Below are 21,569 nucleotides of genomic sequence, written 5' to 3' on the forward strand. Positions count from 1 at the left end.
ATTTGCAATGTACCATTTGGTTGGAGACTGTTTTGTTTTTTAAGCTAATATTGACCAAATTTTTTTGATAAGAGATGACCTAATAGTTTTTATTAGAATCGCTTTTGTTAAATGCATGTTAATTTTTTTGTTAAAAATTCAAATGCTTATGAAAAAGCATTTAGAAGTGCTTAAGTACCCAATGCTTCTCCATACAACAGTTATGACCTATAAACACTTGAGTTTTTCTGCTAAACGTAATATCCACCAACATTTTTAGACTTTGATGGAGCAGTGCTTAATAATAGGAGGGGGCATGGACATTGTAGAATGATGTGGTGTACTCAAAAAGCTTTGAAGCCTGAAGGCTGCGTGAAACAAATCGATCGGTTGCTCCCAGAGTATGAAAGTGAATTCTACTGCCCATAATTGCTTGTCTGGTCAGCCGTCGCACGCACTCACCAGTGAATAACGGTACGTATGAAAAACGCATGCAGGCATGCATGCATGCTTCAACATGCTTGAGGTTGATTCCCATGCGGGCGTAAATTACAAGTTTTGTATGCAGATGAATGGTTCGGGTAGCACTGCAGTAAAGGTAACATCATTTGTTAACAAGAGATTTCAAGTTGAATAATTATTAGCACATCAAAGGCAATCCTGTGCTGTGCATAGATATTGTAACTACATATATCATATAGGAAAATTTTATTTGAATCCATGTAACTTCTTTTTACACCCAATTTACTCTCTTCACTCATATTGTTTTTTATTAAAGAATTAATCTCTCTTTAAACCCAAATTTATTACTTAAACTCCCCTCTCAAATCCAATTCAAAATGTTAAGTTATCTTTACACTCATTCCCTTTATAAAATTAACATCTATAATTGATTTTTTTTTTTTTTTTTTAAGGGGCGTCATTGCCCCACCCCCTCTTTCCATTAGCATTTCCATGGCTACTTTTTTTTTTTTTTTTTTTCTTTCTGCTACCAAACTCAGACATTTGCCTTTTTTCTTTCTACTGATGTGCATAAGCAACAAATCAAACAATTCATCCCCTTATATTTATCAACAAGCAAGTAACTTTATAATCTAAGAACAATTGGCAAGAAGTTTTTCAACAATTGGTAAGAAGTTTTTCCTTAGAATTTTCCAATTGTAGAAAGTTTAACAAACAATTCGGGAATGATGAAAAAAATGAAACCCAAATACTCATCTTCTAAACTTTCAAAAAATTGAAATTAAACAAACAAATATTCATAAATTGAGTCATACCTTAGTTGAAGGATTCAAAACTTCAAAATCGTCATCCATCACTTAAAAAATTTGTTTTTTCTCTACAAGACCTATTAGGGTTTTAGCTAGAATGAACGTATGATAAACAAGAAGTGATGGTAGGGTTTAATGGGTTTATTGATAAATTTGAGTTTTATTATTAATTTCATTTTGTACTTAATAGTAATTATGTAATAGGGTAAAATAGACAATTAACAATTTAAATTTAAATTGGATGTAAAAAAGAGGTTACATGGGTTGAAATAAAATTTCCCTATCATATATGCCACATCAATCAAGTGTCGGTGCAATGCAAATTAAGTTCAAAGTTGAATCAATTTGATTTAAAAGTCGTTTGATAACCATTTTATTTTTTAGTTTTTAGTTTTCACCTTTTTAAAAATTAAAATCTTGTTTAATAACTACTTTCATTTAACTGAAAACTAAAAAGTGAAAACTCAAAACTAAATTTTGAAAACTTAAGAAAATAGTTTTCAATTTTTGGTTCTCATTTTTTCATAACTCATTATGCGAAATGGTGTTCAAATTTTGAAAACTCAATTTGCATGTATATTGAAGGGAAAAATTAAAAACTATGACCACCTGTCGCGTATTCTTTTTTCTTCTTCCATTTTCCTAGATGGCCTGTACCAGCATCTTTGTACATGCTTGTCACAATATGTATATTGGAGATGTTGCCTTTTATATTATTTTCGAATTTTAAAGGCTGGTTTGGTAGACATGATTGAATTGGACTGGAATGAAAAATCTATTAAATTAAAGGTATGTTGAAGTGAGGAATTATAAAATTATAACTACCTAGAGGGTATAAGATAAATTTCCTCAAAATGAAAAATCATTCAGTTCCACTTTTATATATACTTTGACATTTGAGAGTTCTCCATTCCAACGTAATCATGTTTTACCAACAAGCCCGTAACACTCCTATGAATAGACAGACAACATTTTCGGCCGCTTAGAAAATTAGGATAAAGAACCATGAGCAACAAAAATGTCACTGTAACGTTATCCAAAATCAATCACCCACCATTATGTGAAAAAATTAAAATGTGCGAGTGATTTGAATCCTACTACAATAACATCTCGTTGTATTTAAGTTTCTTTCACTGTTTTTAGGGCTTTTTTTTTTTTTTTTTTTTTTGGCAAATTAGTCAAGTTGGTTACCACGTGCTTTCTCCTTTGTTTGAATCGTTTTTTTTTTTTTTTTTTTTTTTCTGTAGTTTAGATCTTAACCGTTTGATGTAAAATATAACACACAAACCTTACGTATATTTTCCAAGTTCAACCAAACACAGTCAAGCTCCTAACTAACATTATCATTGTTGATTAAAGTGGTTTCCCAACAACTAAATGAATCCTCAGAACAGTGGTAGATTGAAAATTGGGACACTCTAACAGAAACCTACAATCATTAACCCAACTCAAATTTCTCAATCAACAATTTTCCTTTATCTTCTCTTCCAACTACATCATATATTTTGTTTTGGTTAAATAAATAAACTTTATTAGTATCTAAAAAAAGAGAGAGTGTTGCAGCACCTTTTGTTTATGTTGTTGTTGTCCCTCCTGTTGCAGAAGAAGCATGCATTCATGTGATCGTATCATGACTTAATACAATAAGGGTCATGACTCTGGTCCCTGATCAGTCCCTGAACTACCAAAAAAATAAGAAAAAGAACAAAGAAATTGACATATAGCTTTTGGCGCAACTTTGCTTTTTAAAAGCACAAGCAGCAGTGATTGATTTCCATGGTCACATGGCCTTCTCTGCTTTCTAATTTTAATTTCGTTGTCGTCCATTCCTTCACAAATTTATCAACATGTTTGAAGCATCTTTGGTGGGGAACCATTCACACTATCAGAGCTTAATTATCAAAAAATAAAATAAAAAATTGACAGAGGAAAGAAGGGCAAGCAATTGGTTAACGGTATTCATCCTTGCACTCAAGTTCCTCACTTGTCTTGAAGAATCTAGTTCTACATTAGAGATTTGAGAGAATTAACTACAATTTATATTAAATGGTTCCACTCCTAATTCCACCGAAACCTTAATTTTGTGATAAAATTTAACTGTTCTTGGATTGTGCAAGTGGTTAATTGATTAAGTTGAGACAATAACTATGTAATTAGTAGTGGACCGCCGACAAAAACATAAAATAGGAAAATAGAAGAGTGAAACAGAAAAGGAGAAGAAATTCATTAAAAAGCATGCATGTCTTGGTACAGTGCTTTCTTATTGAATCACATAAACATATGGATTGGATTGTGCTCAGTATGATCACAAGATACAACAACATGAGAGGAAGAAGAACATCATCTCACAGCTGAAAAGGTTCATTTGAAGCATCAATTGCCAATCTCAATGATGGATGACAAAGATAATTAACTTGTAGACTGAAAACTTCACTAAACAACACAATGTACCACATGGTCATTTAATTAAGCCAATATTAATTGCTGAAAAACAGATGGAAATTAGTTTCAAGTGGATTTTGGCCAGTTCTTCTGGATTTCAAAGTAGTAGCTCATGTCCAAATAGCACTTTCCATCATCATCCAAAAACTGAAACAAACAGAAACAAATTAATTACCAAATCAAAGTTAATTACATATGTGTGTGTGTGTGTATCTCTAATTAGTGAGGTTGAAATTAAACCTTACTTTGGTTCTCACACAATACCAGCCCCTGGCAAATATGCTTGCAGGAACAGTATCTTCTGCAGTCTCATATATATAAGGTTCTTCTTGAGGGCTAAATGTTCCAAGCATTCTCTTTGAATTGTCCACTGTCAAAAAGTTTAGAAGGATATTGTATCGAACTCGTCAATCATTCATGGATGTTGAATTTAAGAAGTCTTATTTATAAGTGGAAATGAATACCGTTGGACTGTAAAATTACTGACTAATACCAATAGTGTATTATATATGATTATGATTCAGTTTTTACCTCTAACACCAGTCTTCCACACAGTGTTGGTGTACTTGAGGCCTGAGACGATGTTTTTGGAGACGGAGAATGTGAATTTGATGCGGTACTGGCATCCTTCTTTGAGGGTGAACAGACTGCTCTTGGGTTTGTGAGTGAGCGGGATCGGCAGGACAAGATCCGGCCGGCCCCGGCAGACGATTGTGAGACTTAGTACCCTCACTTCCGGTTCTTTACTCTCTGATCAATTTCAAACAACTGGAATTAATTTCTCCACTCAGTAGAAATCATAGATTTTCAAAACATTTAGAAATTTATTTAAAAAGATAAGAGAAAATCAGTTAAACACCTCCAACAGCAGAGAGATCAACACTCCCAAGAAGTTGCTCCTTCCATTTCCTCAAACTCTCATCATCCTTTGAAGAATTATAAACGTAATGAACAATATTATAGTAATAAACAAAAAAGAAGAAAAACGTACAAATTAACCATGCAATGTAAAACTGACATAATGAAGTAAAAAAATAGTGACGTACTTTATCTTTCTCAAGCTGCTCCTTGAGAGAAAACTGAGGGCCAAGAACCAACTGATCCTTTTCCGATTCCAATGCGGCGACCTCATTGTCCTCTTCATCTAGATCAACCTCATCACTATGACCATCGTCACCTTTGGGTAGCAGCTGGCTCGGTTTTTCAACACTTGCAGCCATGTTTTTCTTGTCACTGTTAACGAGCTCCTCTTCTGCCATTTGAGAATTGAAAGTTGCACCTTTGGTTGCAGAAATAGCACCCACAGCTGCCGACATTTTTACCCGAAAAAAGCACGAAACGATGGAGGAAAAGATGGATGAAGAAGAGTGTAAACAAAGGTTTGGTTGGATTGGACTGGATGCTTTAAATCACTCCGTTTCAATCTATCTGTGCAGGGAACTAGGGAATACGACGTCGGATTATATTGTACAAAGTATTGTATGAGAAGAATATTTGGAGCGAATTGTATGCAGTTGAATGTGTTATATATAATGTTGGAGGACAAACTGCTAAGCTTGGATGGCACTAGGCGAGTGAGATTGAATTACCATTTTACCCCTTATACGTCTGCTATGCAACATGCACATTTTGGTTGATTACAAATTATTTTCTGGTACAATTTGTTTCCTTTATATATAAAAATGTGAAAAAAAAAGGAGGAGAAAATTGTTCAATTGTACAAAGAAGCATGGGAGTCATGATTAACATGATCAAAGAGCAGCGTGAAGTCATGATGATCAGAAAAGAAAAGCAATATGGAGGACAACATGTAGATGAAAAAACAAATGTAAAAGCACACTTTTTCTGTTCAGCCAAGAGTTCCGCTCTTTTGGTCACTAGGTGATTAAAAGAGCATTTTCGTTCGTCCAATAATTATCATCAACAACAACAAAGTCTTATCTCACTAAGTGAGATCAGCTATATGAATTTTAGAACACCACTACGCTTGGTTGTGCGTCAAGTCTTCCAAATACTTTATGTCTTTTCTTAAAGTCTTTTTCAAAATCTTCTTAGGTTTTCCGAGATCTTCCTCTATCCCACCTAGCTTTTGTCTCATAATCGCATTTTATAATCATAACTCTGCAGGTCTTCGGTTCACATGTCCAAACCACTTTAACCGATTCTCTCATCTTATATTTAATTGCGGCCACTCCTACTTTACCTCAAATATCATTGTTCTTAATCCTATCCTTTTTTGTGTGCCCACACTTCCAACAGAGCATTCTTATTGCTACTACACTAATTTTTTGCACGTATTGATTTTTTACTGTCCAACATTCCGTGTCATTGAGCATTGTTGGCCTTATTGTCATCCTATAAAATTTTCCCTTAAGGTTTAGTTGCATACAACGGTCGTACGACACACACAATGCACTCCTTCACTTCATCCATCCAACTTGTATTATATGGTTGAGATCTCCATCTAATTCTCCGTTATTGTGCAAGATAGATCCAAGAACGTTCAACGACTATCTTCTATGAAGTTTGTACTCGTTAGATAGATCCAAGAACGTTCAACGACTATCTTCTATGAAGTTTGTACTCGTTATCTACTCCAACATGACCAAAAATAAAAAATTACAAGCATGTCTACTTACATGATATGAGGATATGATGGATTAGAGGAGAAGAGATCCTCTCCGGATCTCTTCCACTAAGGTCACCGAATCAAGTGATCCAGACCTTTGAAATTTCATCCAACAACTCACCTGTTTTGACCCCTTAAAAGCTATAATATCTTTTTGCCATTGGATGAAATTTCAAAGGCCCAGATCACTTGATCCAGTGGCTTTGGTGGAAGAGATCCGGAGAGGATCTCTTCTCGGATTAGAGGAAATGAGGATGTGAAGGATTGTCTATGATATGAACAACCCTCCCTTTCCCTCCCAAAAGTTAATGGAATACCTTCATTTTCTCAGGGGAAACTTTGGATGTGGTCCCTAACTACTAATGTTCTTTGACCAAAACCTTGGAGGTTTTTAGTTTTTGATCGAAGTCCCTAATATTAATGTAATAGTATATTTCTATGTAGGTTATTATATTTTTAAATTAAAAATAAAATTTGTAGTTATTTATATTAATGAGATTTTAAATAAAATCCATAATTTATGGGATTAAAAATATTAAAGATGAATTATACTCCAATATATTGCGTGTGTGTGTGTGGGTGCGTTCATCAAACTAACAAAAAAATTATTGTACCAAAGCATGGGTATATTTTTAAATTAAAAAAGGGTACATTTTTAACAAATTGGTATATTTAAGAATGGATACATATAAGATAAAAAATTGAATTTTTTTTTAATAAAAATTTAATGGTTATAAACTTAATCTAATTTTATTTTTTATATTTGGGAAATATTTGAATTGAAAATTAATTAGGAGTTTAATAAAGGTGTGAGCATTAAAACTCTAAATCAATTACTGATTTTTTATAAAAATTATGTAACTTACATGTAATTCATTAATATATTAATGTTAGGAACTTTGATCAAAATCTAAAAACTGATAAGATATTAGTCAATTAATTTTAGAAACTAAGGACTAGAAACTAATTTTTCCTTTTCTCAGATATTCCATATCCAAAATTGATGGAAGCACTTAATTAATGCATTCTCTAAGCGTTAGTAAACTCAGAATTAGAAATCATACACATTCATTCCCACTCCTATGCATGGTAAGTAAACATGCTCTACAAGTTCAAATTGGTAGTCCCTACTAAGCCACGTTGAGGCACGGCGTCCATGCCCAAGGCCTGCTTGCGATGGCGGTTTAGGGCCCAGGGTTTAACTTGGGGTCAAGTCTGAATTCGCTCACTTCTTTTCATTGAACAATCCTAATTGCGCTGAAAAATTTCTCCTTATAACATAATGTCGTCCCTTAATAAAATAAAATAAAAGAAAAAAGAAAAGTACCAATGAAGAACTCAATATAGATAAATTAGCCAATGCCTGATCCAAATTATTTATACAAAGCAGGGACCAGGACCATTATTTAGTTTGGCTTTGATCGAGTGTTATATTATTACAGAAACCCTAAATAATCGAACATACAATATTACTCAGAACTACAATTATTCAGATCATATCCTTTCAACTTTCCGCCTCAAACGGAAAGTTGTCCACTTATCATTATATCACATCAGTAAGTATACAGAAGCCACACACTGATGTACCTTAAGCAAACAAGCATACGTATTCAATACCTCGTACATACCAGAATGTTCCGCAAGAGAGTCCTGCTGAGCTACCCGAAGATCGTGCATACAGCTGCTGTCTCCAATGAGTACCCATATACGGTTACAAAAAGAGCATTTATAGAGGTTGCGGTCGTGTCTGGACTATATAGATATCTTTGCCAACAAGACATCCTTCTATATCCTGCGGGGAGCCAAACTTCCTCTCAAGAAAGAATCCCACTGTACTGAGGCGCTGACCAAGCTGTTGACGGAAAATTGGATCAACAGTTAATGGTTTCTTGCTGTAGTCTACAGTCAAATGGATAACCTCCCCATCAGCAAGGACTGCACCCACTAGCTCCTCACTGAAATTCGCGAATGCCAGAGTTCGCACACTCCCATCAAATTTCCCAGACGATAAACGCCAGGGCGTGCCCCTAGTGCCTGAAGCCAAAGTTTCACCAAGGCCAGAAGCTATTTCAGCCTCAACAGAATTATGATCATGGTCCGTTGGGCTCACTGTATGAAGCACAAAGGATAAGTCTGGTGAAAGCATTTCTTGCACCAGAATTGCCATTGTAGCTTCCTTCTGAGGTACACCAGCAGCACGACGGCTCAAAATTGCCCTCCGAGTGTAAAGTGAAGCCCATACTCTGCTAATAGCATTTGCAAAGACTGTTGGATTTGAAACACTAACATTGGGAATTGAGTCATATAATCCAGCAGCTGACATTCCAGCCAAGTCCTCAACATTAGCACTTGAACGAACAATTAGGCGTGCATTTCCTGGAAATATTTTTCCTATGCTATCAATAATGTCTTTCGAGGGCTGTAGGGAAGAGATTAGTTCCTGGAGCTGACTACAAAGTTGTTCAAGCTCCCCACCTTCCAGCTTCTGTGTTTCCACCTTATCTAGTAATGACCTAAATAATTCGGTGGATTTGCTTTGTTCCAATGCCAATTCCATAGAGCCAAACGGTATAACTGCCCCCAAAGGGACTTTGAAGGACGCTGGTACCCCTTCGTCATTATAAACTGCCAATCAAAAACCACAAGACTCGGGTAAATGTAAAGGAACAAAAACATATGTAGGAAAATAGTGATATTTTTATTAGGCAATCCACAATCATCTCTCGTCCATTACATGCAAGTGGTTGTATGCACTCATTTTCTGCAGTACAATCATATGCATACTGAAGATAACTAAGTTTACATATGCATATGGAAAATGATAAAAAATTAATTTTAAAATTTGACCAAGAAATCCATTACTCATCATCAATCAATTGTTACAAGTAGAAGCAAATCTTTTACTCATAAGGTCATTTGTTCAATGGATATGGTCATCTGTTTCCGTAAGAGTGGCCGAATTTTAAGACACTTTTATTTCACAACATAATCATCTACTCGTTATCCAGTTTTCAAACAAGGGTCACCACCTATCCAATTGTTAAAGAACGAGTAGTTGTGTGTTCACCCAAGAAGTAATAAAATTTAGGCTTCTTTTTAGCAATGACAATTGTACTCTTCGCCAAGTCTCACTTTACCCCCTACACTATTGTGTTTCACTTTCCCCCTTGCACTCATGTTTTGAGTCCCATTTTTACACTATTTCGTCAATCCCGTCATCAAATAATAATAAAATTTATCCATTAAAATTCAAATACAATTAAAAGATGCAAAATGATAATTAAACCCACATCTCTCCTCCCTACAGTCCCTTTCCTCTTTTCTCTCTCCTTTAGTCACCGTTTCATCATCTTCGATTCTTATTTCATCTTCTTCTTTACATTAACTTCTTCTTTACATTAAGCATTCTCATTTGTTAGTATCAGCAACTTCTTTTGTTTAAGTAATAATTTTATTCTCCCTGTTTTATATAATATCAGTTCTTGCGAATGCCAAGAGTATAGATGTCATCGTTGAAAGTCACTCCTAGCAGATTAATCATCTCATCTGATGGAAATGAAAGGGGAAGGCCTTGAAATCTTTTCCAAGAGAAAGAGAAAAAAAAAAAAAGAATCCTTTCCTTACTGTTGCTACACAAATTAAACAATTTTGAAGAAAAATTAAATTAAGCATTTGACAGTGGTGAAGAAGGAAGAGAACCAACAAAACTTTCAAGGGAAGTTGCTCATGTCTACACTTATCTACAAAATTTGCTCATATCTTTCCCCACAAATTTCCTTAACTCTAAGAACCATATCAGATGGAAGAAGATGAAACGGTGATTGCAGAAGGAGAAAGAGAGAGGAAGTGTCCGGAGGGAGGAGAGATGTGGGATTTGAATTGTTTTTCATTTTTTCCTTTTCATTTTTTCATTGTATTTGATTTTTAATGAAGAAATGTATCATAATATCCATGTCACGTCAGCAACTTAACAGTCTTGTTGACGAAATAGTGTAAATTGGGATACGAAGCAAGAGTGCAGGGGGTAAAGTAAGCCACACTAGAGTGTAGGACCAGTATATTAACCCATCAAATTTCAACAGCTCTATTCACCTGGAGCAATGTATGATGTGCAAAGACTAAATATAAGACTATTGCAACTGAACATGTCTTGTCGATGTATATCCGTAAGGTTCAGCACATACGGGTGAATAATGTTAGAGCACACTCAAGTGACACATAAAAACAGAGTCAGCAGTCAAATGCCAACTCATCAAGCCAAATTAGTTAGAGCTGTTGATTACAGCTGTCATAGTGGTTGTAACTAATTATAAAGTTGTAGCTTCAACTTAAAGCAAGTGTATAAATATAAATGATGCAATCATTTAGCTTCAATTAAAAGGATTCTGAGATACATTAAGGTGACTATTGATCATGGAATATTGGAATGTGGTTTGAGAAGGGTTCTTCATTACTAAAGGCATTTTCAGATGCAGACTGGGCAGGGTGCCCTACATACAGCACCAGAACATCAACCAGCGGCTCTTGTGTTTTTCTGGTTAACAACCTTCTTACTTGGTCTGCAAAGAAAAAAATATAGTCGCTACAAGCTCTAAAGAAGCTGAGTGCAGAAGTCGTCCAACCACTGCTCCCGTGATCTATATCTGCAAGTTGTTTAGGGATATTAGTTATGTTCTAGCCAATCCTCCCATTTTCTAATGAACTGGTTGATCCCCGACCTCCATCGATATCTATAAACATATATGTTTCAAATCTCAATGTTGGAGACCTTGATGGATTGAACAGGGGTTTTCAACAATCAGTGATGACGACTGCACTTGGTTGGAGAGGCCATCAATTTCTGGAGGAAGAGGTTGTTACAGCCTTGAGGGATTGTGAAAGGATAAGGTCCTCAGGATGTGACAGGTTCACCAATGAACTTTACAGAAGTGTTAGAGAGGTCTCAAAGATGATAGACTGCATTGCTTGCATGATTTTCAATAGGAATAGTATCGTTTCCACATAATCATCATAGTTTTATTTCCAAGAGGGAGTTGCAGGTCGAACTATGGGAAAAGTGCTAGTTTTTAAGGTCTGAGGCAATGGAAAGGGAATCTATGAGAATCAAATGCTTTCTTTAATTTTTCTTGTCTACAAGTAGGGGATGGTAGATGAATCAGGTTCCAGTTTCCTCATCGACTTGGTCAGACACCTCTCAAAGAAGCTTGACAGGGGCACAGGTGGTGATATTTCTCATGTGAATGCAATCCGTTTTTCTAAGTAAGATTGGGAAGTATAGATGTCAGTGCCAAACATACAAAAGTGAAGATATCGATCGAGATGGATTTTTGAGCAACTAACATTCCCGCTACCATTGTCACTATATTTTCTTTGGTTGCTTCCTTGTTAAACTCGTAACATCTTGGAAGCTAGAGTAGCACCTTTGGCTTTCAGAAAAATCTTTATCAAAAAGAAAGAAAATGTTCTAGACTAGTGATTCAAATCAAGGGCAATCATTTCAATTAGTTCAACTAGACTAGTGATCCCTAATGACCATAAAAAAATTACCTTTCTCAGATTCTGCAGCCAAAGAAGCTAAACGACCACAAGCCGCAGCCTTTGCACCTGAAATCTCTGCATCTGCATCAGCAAGTAGTAAAACTCCTCCAGCGGAAACCCCCTAGATGATACAATTATTAAGATATTCAGAAGCAACATAATTTCTGGTGATCAAAATCAATATCAATGAAAAAAAGCAAAAATTTGATTAACATTTTGGGATGAGAGATTAAAAGTAAACAAAATTTTACCTGATTGGAGTTGGCTTTAGTAGCAGACCATGAAGGACCATCACTTCCATGTGCTTCAACCCTGGGTGCACCATCACCTGAAAGATTCTCCACTGACAAATGGCCATTGCTATTTTCTGATGAAGGATATATATCAACACCTGATGAGGATGCTTCTAACCTGCAAAATTCATATAAGTGAGAAATTAATAAATCAATGTCATGCCACTATTCTTAATTTCTAATGATTCATTGGCACTGTTTATATGATTTGATTAAAGGACTCCTCAAAAGTTTGGAAAAATAACCTCACACATTTCCCCTTGTGTTTTTGTATATCGGCAACTTTATCATCATCTTCACATGTCACAAGCACAACCTTCTCCTACATATCACCATCATAGTCTATTGATTAGAATTATATATTCATGTCAAAAAAATTTGAAACCTTGACCTTTCAACAGATGACATACTTGTCGAGCTCTGACACCGAGATGAGATAAGTGAGGAAGTTCTTGCAGAAGTACAACTCCCACAATGTTACTCCCAGCAGCTGTAACCTGACAGATGAATTAGCTGTAAGAAAATGATGGTAACTAGATGCTATAACATTCTTATGGTTTGACGAAAACTATAAAAGTAAGCAGAATGAAAAACCTCTTCATCTCCATCTGCTCTGTTGACCACAAGAACAATTGGTCCTTCCACGGTTGATGGTATTGACCCAGGGACAATCCTCTCAACCTGAAGTTATAGCAGTATATTGTCAGGGGTAAATGCGAACCAAATAATTACAAGAAGGCAAATACTACTAATTACTTAATCCTTTGGTGTACATGTACATACATTGTATTTAATTCATATAACTTCTAAAAGTATCTATTTGACCTGATTAATATCTACCTACAATCTAAGTACATGTTCATGCTTTCCAAGTAAATCTATTTATTTCTATTCTTCGTTCCTCCAAATTTTGCTGATATTGATCTCTATATCTCTGTAACTTTTGAACTTTGACACAGTTCAATTTCAACATTTCACTTGGCTTATAAGTAAGTTTGAACTCCAAGAAAACATAGAACCTAAAATCTAAGTTCAGGGTGTATTTTTAACTACAAAGATTTTTTTTGGGGATAGAAAACATGAACATGATACTCAATTGTGATGTTATTTCACACTTAGGGGATCAAACATTGAGGGTACCAGAAGTAATGTTCCCACAGCAGCTCCTGGCACAATAACATCCCAACCTTGAGAACCAATGGTACTTCTAGCAGCTTTTAAAAGTAGGGTGCACAGTTTTGAGACCTGAAATATTACACTGCAGATAGCATTTGTAGGTGGAAAGTCAGACAGCAATAGTTCCATGTAGTCCGTTACTGTACAGTCTTAATACTGCTGTAAATGATGGTTTATGTCAAATGCCAAAATATATATTTAAAAGGTAAACATACCCAGCACGAATCTCGGCTTCAGCATATGTCCTTACACTGTTCTCAGGGATCCCAAAAGCTTTTCCTAATATCTGCAAAAGTTACCCAAATTCCTTTTTAAATTGGTCTAGAATTTTAGCACTTTTCTGATGATGATGAACTAAGTTAATTGGTACAAATAATCTGAACAGCCACGAGAGAATGATAAGGCTCAAAGAAGATTTATCCAAGAATACCATATCATTGGCCCATAAAAGAAATATAGTATTTACAATACACACAGAACATTTGGCAAGTATGTTTCGAGAAATTCTTCAAACTAAAACCCTTGGGTTCAATTCTTTAAAACAAGAAATTGAAGCGTTAACCATCCACCAAGGAGATTCCATAATAGATCAAGCTTTGTTGAACCCAAGGCTATCTTTAGCCTCATCAACCATTTTTGCTTTTTGAAAATTAAAGGAAAGAAAAAAATACCTGGACATTTTGGGGGAATATTTGAAGAAGTGCTTCAGAATATTCTTCAGTTAGCCTTCTGGCTCTATCAAGAGTAGCTTTAAGCCTTAGTGCCCAGACTGTTTTGCCATCTTCACTTCCTTTAAGAGTAGAACAGGAGGGGAAATTAAAAAAAGGTGGGTTGTTTAAACAGTATGCATTCCATGCACGGGCTAGTTACCTTCCTTTTCAGAAAGACCTCTTGCTTTCCATGCAACGAGCTCATTCTCAATAGCAGCACATTCTTCAGGCTTCCAACCAGATAAACTTAGCTGATGAATCCCGACAATAAGGGCATCAAGTGGACCATTCCAAGAGCTTATATCCTTTGATTTCACATTTTCTGCCAGCCAGTGTGCCCCTCCCAAAGCATCAAGCTCATTAAGGAATCTAACCAAATCAATGATTGTCCATAACAAAATTAATACCCAAAATCTTGATAATTGAAATATACTCAGACAGAAAGTTCAAAATATTTAAACAGTGGGGTCATGAGTTTTAGGTTGAACAGATTGCAGTGAACAATGTCATTCATGATGGTTCGTCTTTTTAACCATTGTCATGCACAAATTTTTCAACCAGCTGCTACTTGGAGTTTTAGATAACCGGTTGCTAAATCATAAATCAACATAGTGCTCCCCGCAAAATGCTCACATTTTAAAATGATAATTACACAAGTGTCATTTTCTGCCACATAAGTTTATGATAGTAGAGGGCTCCCCACTAAATGCTCAACTGAAATATATCAGCATTGCTAGATTCAAAGTTTGTGCAATTTAAAGGATGCAAATCTGAACTATCATGAGGGGTCAATTCCTTAATTCAAGGGAGACACTGCTCAAATTGAAACTTTGAACACTACATAGACATAGGGGTTCAAGTTCAGGAGGGGTCAAATTTCCCATGTATTTATTCATGTGAAATGATAAAAACTAAAACAAAAATACTAAAACTGCATTTACAGCCAAAAATTATTTTCCTACCTGCTTAAAAGAATAAACGAATAGTCCTCAAGTCCAATCTCACAAAGGCGCCACTGATTTATTAATACAGAGATGAAGAACAGATAACCATTAGAAGAAAAATCATCAAACGGTTACCTCATTAATTGTTTAAGTTGAAGCTTTTGATTAATAATTAAAAAAAAAAAAAAAAGAAATATCACCTTCTGACGCATAGCCACTGCATTATCAGGAGCATCATTTCTAAGGCCACTTTCAAGACCCTTCGCAATTATTTCTCTAAGGGCACTCAAAGATTGCATGGTCTTGAACAACAGATCAGTGCCAATATTTCCCAAACCTTTATTTGACACTTCTAAAGTATCCAAACTCTGGAAATAAAACAAAAAATACGAATAAAAAAAATATTGATCTTGCAATTATGCCATCATAACCCAAACACCACTAACAAATTAAACAGGAATTGGCAATACCAATGAAAAATAGTACAACAAAAATTACTAATCTATAGTAAACATCATCATGCATATAAATTGTGAACTTGTTGATTTGATGGAACCACAATTGTCATATCCTTCCTTTCAGAGGTAAAGTAAGGATATTTTTTTTTTTTTTTTTTTTCGCTTACGAATTAAATTATGTTACACTTCAGGAATAAAGTAAACAACAAAATATGTAACGCAACCAAACAATAAATAAAAAATATATAAGTGATTTAGATGTATATGCTCCTTAATGTGCTTAAAATTATTACCAAAAAGGGACTAAATCCAGCATCAAGTCTTCAAATGGACAAGGGAAGTGCCAAATTGACAACAGAATCAGTTCTTACCATATTAGAGTTTTTTAACTGCTGGGAATGGAACGTTAAAGATTGCAAGAATAAAGAAAAGATTGACAACCAACTTTACATCAAGTTCCTTCATCTTGCATTCTTGAGTGGGAAATTTTTCATATAGGAGTTATTTATGTAAGCTTGTTACTTTCAATGAAACTAGATGGATCACACTCACACATGAGAAAAGAAAGTGGTAGATGGGGTGAAAATGGGTGGCTGGGTATGAAATGTTGACCCTAGAATAAAATGGTATATGGATCACACATATATGAGTAATTTTTTTACTTCTTCAATACACCATTCCTAGAATGAAATGTTAACCCTAGCTGCCAGGAAAGATTGAACTCTATATTTATGAACCTCACAGTACAACAATAAGAAAATTTGAGCATGCAAGTTTTACGCCTGATAATTTGGGGTATGAAGTTTTGTGTATCAGCAATAGAGCACATGAACTAAATAAATAAACTGTATAATATTGGAACAACTGAACTTCACATATTCAGATCCAAAGGATCATCCTATGCCTTCCTTCACACAAAAAATTACTCCAATGCATAAAATTGAAGAAAACAAACCTTTTTGCACTCCAGAAACAATGCAAGAGCTGAATGGCCTTTATCATCAAATGAGTCTTTGAGGGATTCAAGTTGTTCGGCAAGGCTGCAATAGCACAAAATCAGAACCAATTGTCAGAGCACCAGCACTAAAATTCAAATTATAAATCAAAGAACATTACAAAACAAGAAAATTTAATAGAAGATCAAACACAGGAAACCAATCATTTCAATCATGAAGCTGAGAGGGGAGTGTGAGTTTACCACAATTATCCACATAAACAAGCGAGTTTATTTTGAACTTCAGGGAAATATTATGTTAGAACAAAGGGAAAACTAATTTCTAAAAACATTGGTTAACTAGATGATATATTAAAAGCTTTTTGCATGTTATTTTAGTTTTAACTCCTAAATCCAGAAAGATTATGGTAATGCAAATGGTTGAAAAAAAAATGGTTGGAGATTCATATGCTTAGCAGGTCCTCTTCAACTATTATATTTCACATCTTCCTGAAAGGAAAAGTCATGTTGAACTTTTGAGTACTACAGGTATAGGTGTCTCAGATAGTTAAGACAAACATTTTCCCTCACAGGATTTCTACACTTTATCCTTTCAGATCAAACAGATCTCTCGATATCATATCTACAACAATTTTCATATATTCAGTTGTAAGGCTCTATACAGTTCTCTTCTGTCTTCCTTTCTGATAACCTAATGGTAGTAAAGTAGGAATTCCACACACACAGTAGCATATAATTTATGTGAATTTAAAGAAAAAAGAAACAAGAACCCTGAGAGCAAATAGCAATTCAAGTTTTAAGAGGTTCAGCCACACTGCAGGGATTTTATTTTATTATCTTCTAAAAAAGTTAAAGTTCATGCAGAATAAACTAACTTCCATAAAATTTCTCCAAAATTTTTCTTTTATTGATTGAAGTAAATCTGGAGAAAAACTTGTTTCATGCCAAACCTTCCAGCATTGAAGAAGTCCTTGAGTTCATGATGGAATATCTTGAACTGCTCTACAAATGCTCCATTGTATTCTCCAGGGTTCTTGGTTATTCTTGCAAGCATTGCTTCTGTAGCAACTAGATCTTCAGGGCCGGCATTACGGTGAAGCTTGTTTTGAATTGTATGCTTAATTTCTTGCTGGAATTTACAAAATTGTTCAATATCAAAACATCACTGATTGAAATAGAAATAAATGCACCAAAATTCCCTGCAACGTATAACCTTGAGGTCATGAGGGATATCATTCCGATGGGCAATGTCTCTTATTCGTGTTAGGGGGACAGATGCAGTAAACTCTGCTTTGAAAGATGGCAGACATGGATGAATTTTGCGGATGACAAGTACTTCCTGGAGATCAGAAATAAAATTTTCAACTGAGAACCAGAAACCAATATAAGAAGTTATAACAGAAAAGAGAAAAATGCAGATATGATTGAATACACGGTAATGATCAAAGATTTTTTTTTTTTTGTACTCTTGGACCAACAGTGATGTGAATTCCTAGTGATTCCATCTTCCGTCCAGTCTCTTTTTTTATTGAGAAAACACTGTGCTTTTTCCCAAAGGTAAAGGCCAAGTTAAGTGGTATCAGTCTATCAGAGTGTGGTGTCAATTTCGGGTTTGTTTCGTTGGAGAGAATTAGCAGGATGTTTTAGGAAAAGGTGGGGTTAAGTGAGTTTCTAGTGGGATAGAGTTTAGATTTTGCGCATTGATGCGGGCTCAAAATTTAACTACAATCCCTTTTCTTGAGTGCATTTCAGGGGTCCTTCAAGTTTATGCTTAGGAAGAGAGAAATGTAAATTTCTATTGCATTTGGTCATTTCTGCATATGACATATTCTTCCAATTTCTAAACTCTAATGCTAGATACAATTATTTGATGGACAACAAACATTAATATTTTTCATTTTCCTAAAACCAATCAAGTGCTAGCACACTTTTAAACAACCAACAGCATTAGCAGGTCATGGATTCTAGCCTCACTATTCACAAGTTTGAGCAATCAGAGAGAATTGGACTTATCAATTGATTATAAGATCATCTCTTGAGGACTTCACCAATCTATAAAAGTAACCAGGCCATCACTTCTTTACTTATCAGCACAAACTTGAGGTCCTAATTCCATGACATTTTGCACTAGCCTCGCCTTTTTCCCTCAACACAAAACTTCACTTATGTTTCTGGTTCTAAGAATCAATCATAAAAACCAAAATTTCCTAAGCTACCAAAGGGATTAAGACGACAGACAAATTATATGGGAAGATAAAGAAACAAACTGTTATGCACCCTATGAGTAAAAGAAAAAACTGGTTGCCAAAATATGATAAGTGAAATTTCTTATTGATCAATATGCTGGAAGTGAGGGCCCACTTGGTGGGCTTGATGGGATTGGGCCTTAGGAATACAATTGGGTTGGTCGGGATGGGTTACATAGCCCATGTGTGTGGTTGGGTTACATAACCCATCATATTTTCCCTTATTTCGGATTTGTAGCCAATCTAGTCCGTGTTACAATTTTTCTCACCAAACATTGGTTGGGCTACAAGTCCAATTTAATTGGAAATAACCCATCCCATCCAGCCCACCAAACGAGGCCAAGGTCCTTAGCTTCATGTAAACCAATCTTATCCTACACCCAATTTAGAGTACATTTGACATAGCTATGATGAGATTATTTTATACATACCACAGAAGTCTAATCAATAAAATAAAATAAAAAACCAACTAAAATCAATGGTCAGACCAAATCATGTCAAATAAGATAAAAGATCACCTGGGGTGAAGTATCTTTCTTACAGGAAATTCTTTCCAGTTCTCGAAATATAACCCTGGAAATCTCAGCATGTCGGTTTGGTCGATAATGACCTCCACCTTCAAAGCAAGGAATCTGGCCTGTATTTATCCACTGCATTACCAAGAAAATCTAAGAAACGCAAGAAAAACCCAAAATAAAAATGAAAGTCTAAAAGAAATAACGAGCAAAACCTTCAAATAAATGGCAGAATTTATGAGAGCATCCAACCGGTCCTCACTTTGCAAACTTCCAACAAGTAGATCACGTACAACTTCAAGCTTCAACATCAGAAGGTGTACATTAATGCTAAGAAAAAAAATGACAAAACTAAAAAGTACGACATATATGATGAAATTTGATTTAATTAAAATATAAACTGGAGCAACAAATTGTCTTTATTAACAAGGTCTTTCCCATGAGGACTTCACATTATCTTTACTGACAATTGGTTAATAAAAACAACCCAAAGGCATAATTCCCTGTTTGAGTTCAGAAATCAAAAATCAAAACTTTCTGGACAATGTGTAAAACTTAAAACACACAACAAAGAAAAGGAAGAATAAGTATCCATAAAAGGATTGTTAATGTAAATGGTAACTAAAACAGTTGAGGCAACATTCTGAATAAATCTCATAGACTTTGAAAAAACAGATAAAAGGCAATCAATCGAGGTACCTTTCTCCACCAATTCCTTGCATTTCGATCACCTTCAACTAACTTCAGAGCCAACCCTTCAAGACCAGAGGTGTCCCATTTTCCTCCTTCACGGTTCCCATGCTCATTCGACCGCATGAATGAGATGGCATTACCTTTCCATTGACCAACAAAAGGACTAGACTCCACCTCTTCAGCACCAACAGTATCAGCCACTGTAGAACCGTTCTGACCCACATCCTCCCCTTCCTCCGAAGAGGGTAAACCCACAGCCTCCGTAGTTGCATTCCAATGACAAACCATATCAAAACTTCCTCCTTTGGGAAGTTTCAAGACCCGATTGTGACCACCTTCCCAAAGCATACTCTTGTCGGCCCTTACAGTCAAAAACTTATACTCAACAGACTCACCCCCTTTGAACTCCAGTGTACATACCCATCCGCTCTCCGTCCAATTCATAGGCACCTTCTTCTTCCATGATCCCAATTCCTTCACCGAACCCAATATTGCAACACTCTCACCAAATTCAACTTGGTGATCCAATCGAATATTAAGCCGAACTTTCCCAGACTCGGACTTCATCATGTTGTCTTTCTCCTCGTCACTGTCAACCCCAAAAAAAAAGAAAACAAATAACAGCAAAAACGACTTTATTTGGACTTTCCTATTCCAATTCTCAAAGTCAAAGAACTAGACTTCAATGCATGATTGGTAGTATATTTGTAGTAACACCGTTTCAAATGGCTCAATTATAATCTACGAAGCACATAAAGAACATAAATTAAAGCGTTTTCGCTAATTACACAAATTGATATCAGTTGAATTTGTAGTGGCGAAATCTATTCCGCATGGCATTCAGCCAAATAACTAACGTTTTAGCTCAAAAAAGGCAAGAATTAAGTGATCATTGAAACGAAAAAACATAATATACTTGTATAATTAGAAGGATCCACAAATCTCTGTTGGCAACTGAGAAAATGCAAGAAAGTTAGGAACTTGCTCGAAAAACAGAGGGAATTAAGGAAATTAAACGGTAATAATCATACATGGATTGAGCGGAGGAAACACCACAAATGATCTGACAAGTGTTGAATTTGTGGTGGAGGGGACGAAAACCCCTCTTATGGGCGAAGAAGGGAACGACGGCAAGGCTTCCCAGGAATTGATGCCGAGGGTGGAGGCATCGGAGTTGCTTGCGACGGTGGAGTTGTGGCGCGGAAGAAGAGGTGTGCAGCGCATGCACGCAATCCATTCGACGAAATGCCAAACCAGAACCGACGAGAGAGAGAGAGAGAGAGAGAGAGAGAGGGAGTGAGGTTTGGGTTTGGAAGCAGAGATGATGAGTCAGTCCATATGAGACGAGGAGGAAGATTGGAGAAGTGTGAAGTGAGAGGTACTTATTATTTTATTTTATTTTACTTGGGACACGTGGCAGCGAGCCAATCCAAATCCCCAAAATAGATCCATTTGTCCGGGTCCTATACGCAAAGCTTTCCAAAAATTTATGGTCTCGGAAAACCACGAATTAAATTCAAAAGCATTTAAATGTTTTCTGTAAAAAACGTTAGTATATATATGTCATAAGTATTTCAAATGTTTTTTTAATATTTACTCATAATTTTATTAAAGATTAATTCAAAAATATTTTTATAAAAGTGCATTCCATAAATATTATTTTTAAAAGGAAAAACTCAAATTTGTAAGATATTTTTCAAAAAGGCGAGGCCATTGTCTC

At 35.5% G+C, this 21,569-nt stretch overlaps 2 protein-coding genes across 2 annotated transcripts; both read right to left on the reverse strand.

Moving 5' to 3' along the window:
• Nucleotides 1-3,450: 3,450 nt before the first annotated feature.
• LOC137723646 (rho GDP-dissociation inhibitor 1) lies at nt 3,451-5,338 on the reverse strand. Its single transcript, XM_068462843.2, has 5 exons — nt 4,739-5,338; nt 4,552-4,618; nt 4,224-4,442; nt 3,938-4,062; nt 3,451-3,839 (listed from the first exon to the last, which is right to left on the reverse strand). Exons 1-5 carry the CDS (start codon nt 5,006-5,008, stop codon nt 3,759-3,761), a joined length of 762 nt encoding a protein of 253 aa, XP_068318944.2. The 5' UTR covers nt 5,009-5,338; the 3' UTR covers nt 3,451-3,758.
• A 2,313-nt stretch (nt 5,339-7,651) lies between these two features.
• On the reverse strand, nt 7,652-21,217 carry LOC137721909 (chloroplastidic phosphoglucan, water dikinase (ATGWD3)). The gene is made up of 19 exons (XM_068460931.2): nt 20,881-21,217; nt 19,856-20,438; nt 19,372-19,458; nt 19,160-19,291; nt 17,609-17,734; nt 17,346-17,524; nt 16,396-16,480; nt 15,183-15,350; nt 15,001-15,053; nt 14,199-14,407; nt 14,000-14,118; nt 13,544-13,614; nt 13,293-13,410; nt 12,747-12,833; nt 12,563-12,649; nt 12,398-12,474; nt 12,111-12,270; nt 11,869-11,980; nt 7,652-8,946 (listed from the first exon to the last, which is right to left on the reverse strand). Exons 1-19 carry the CDS (start codon nt 21,084-21,086, stop codon nt 8,048-8,050), a joined length of 3,558 nt encoding a protein of 1,185 aa, XP_068317032.2. The 5' UTR covers nt 21,087-21,217; the 3' UTR covers nt 7,652-8,047.
• Between the last annotated feature and the right edge of the window lie 352 nt (nt 21,218-21,569).

Source organism: Pyrus communis, chromosome 4 (genome assembly GCF_041283825.1).
Source record: "Pyrus communis isolate YQ-2024b chromosome 4, ASM4128382v1, whole genome shotgun sequence".
Lineage (NCBI taxonomy): Eukaryota > Viridiplantae > Streptophyta > Magnoliopsida > Rosales > Rosaceae > Pyrus > Pyrus communis.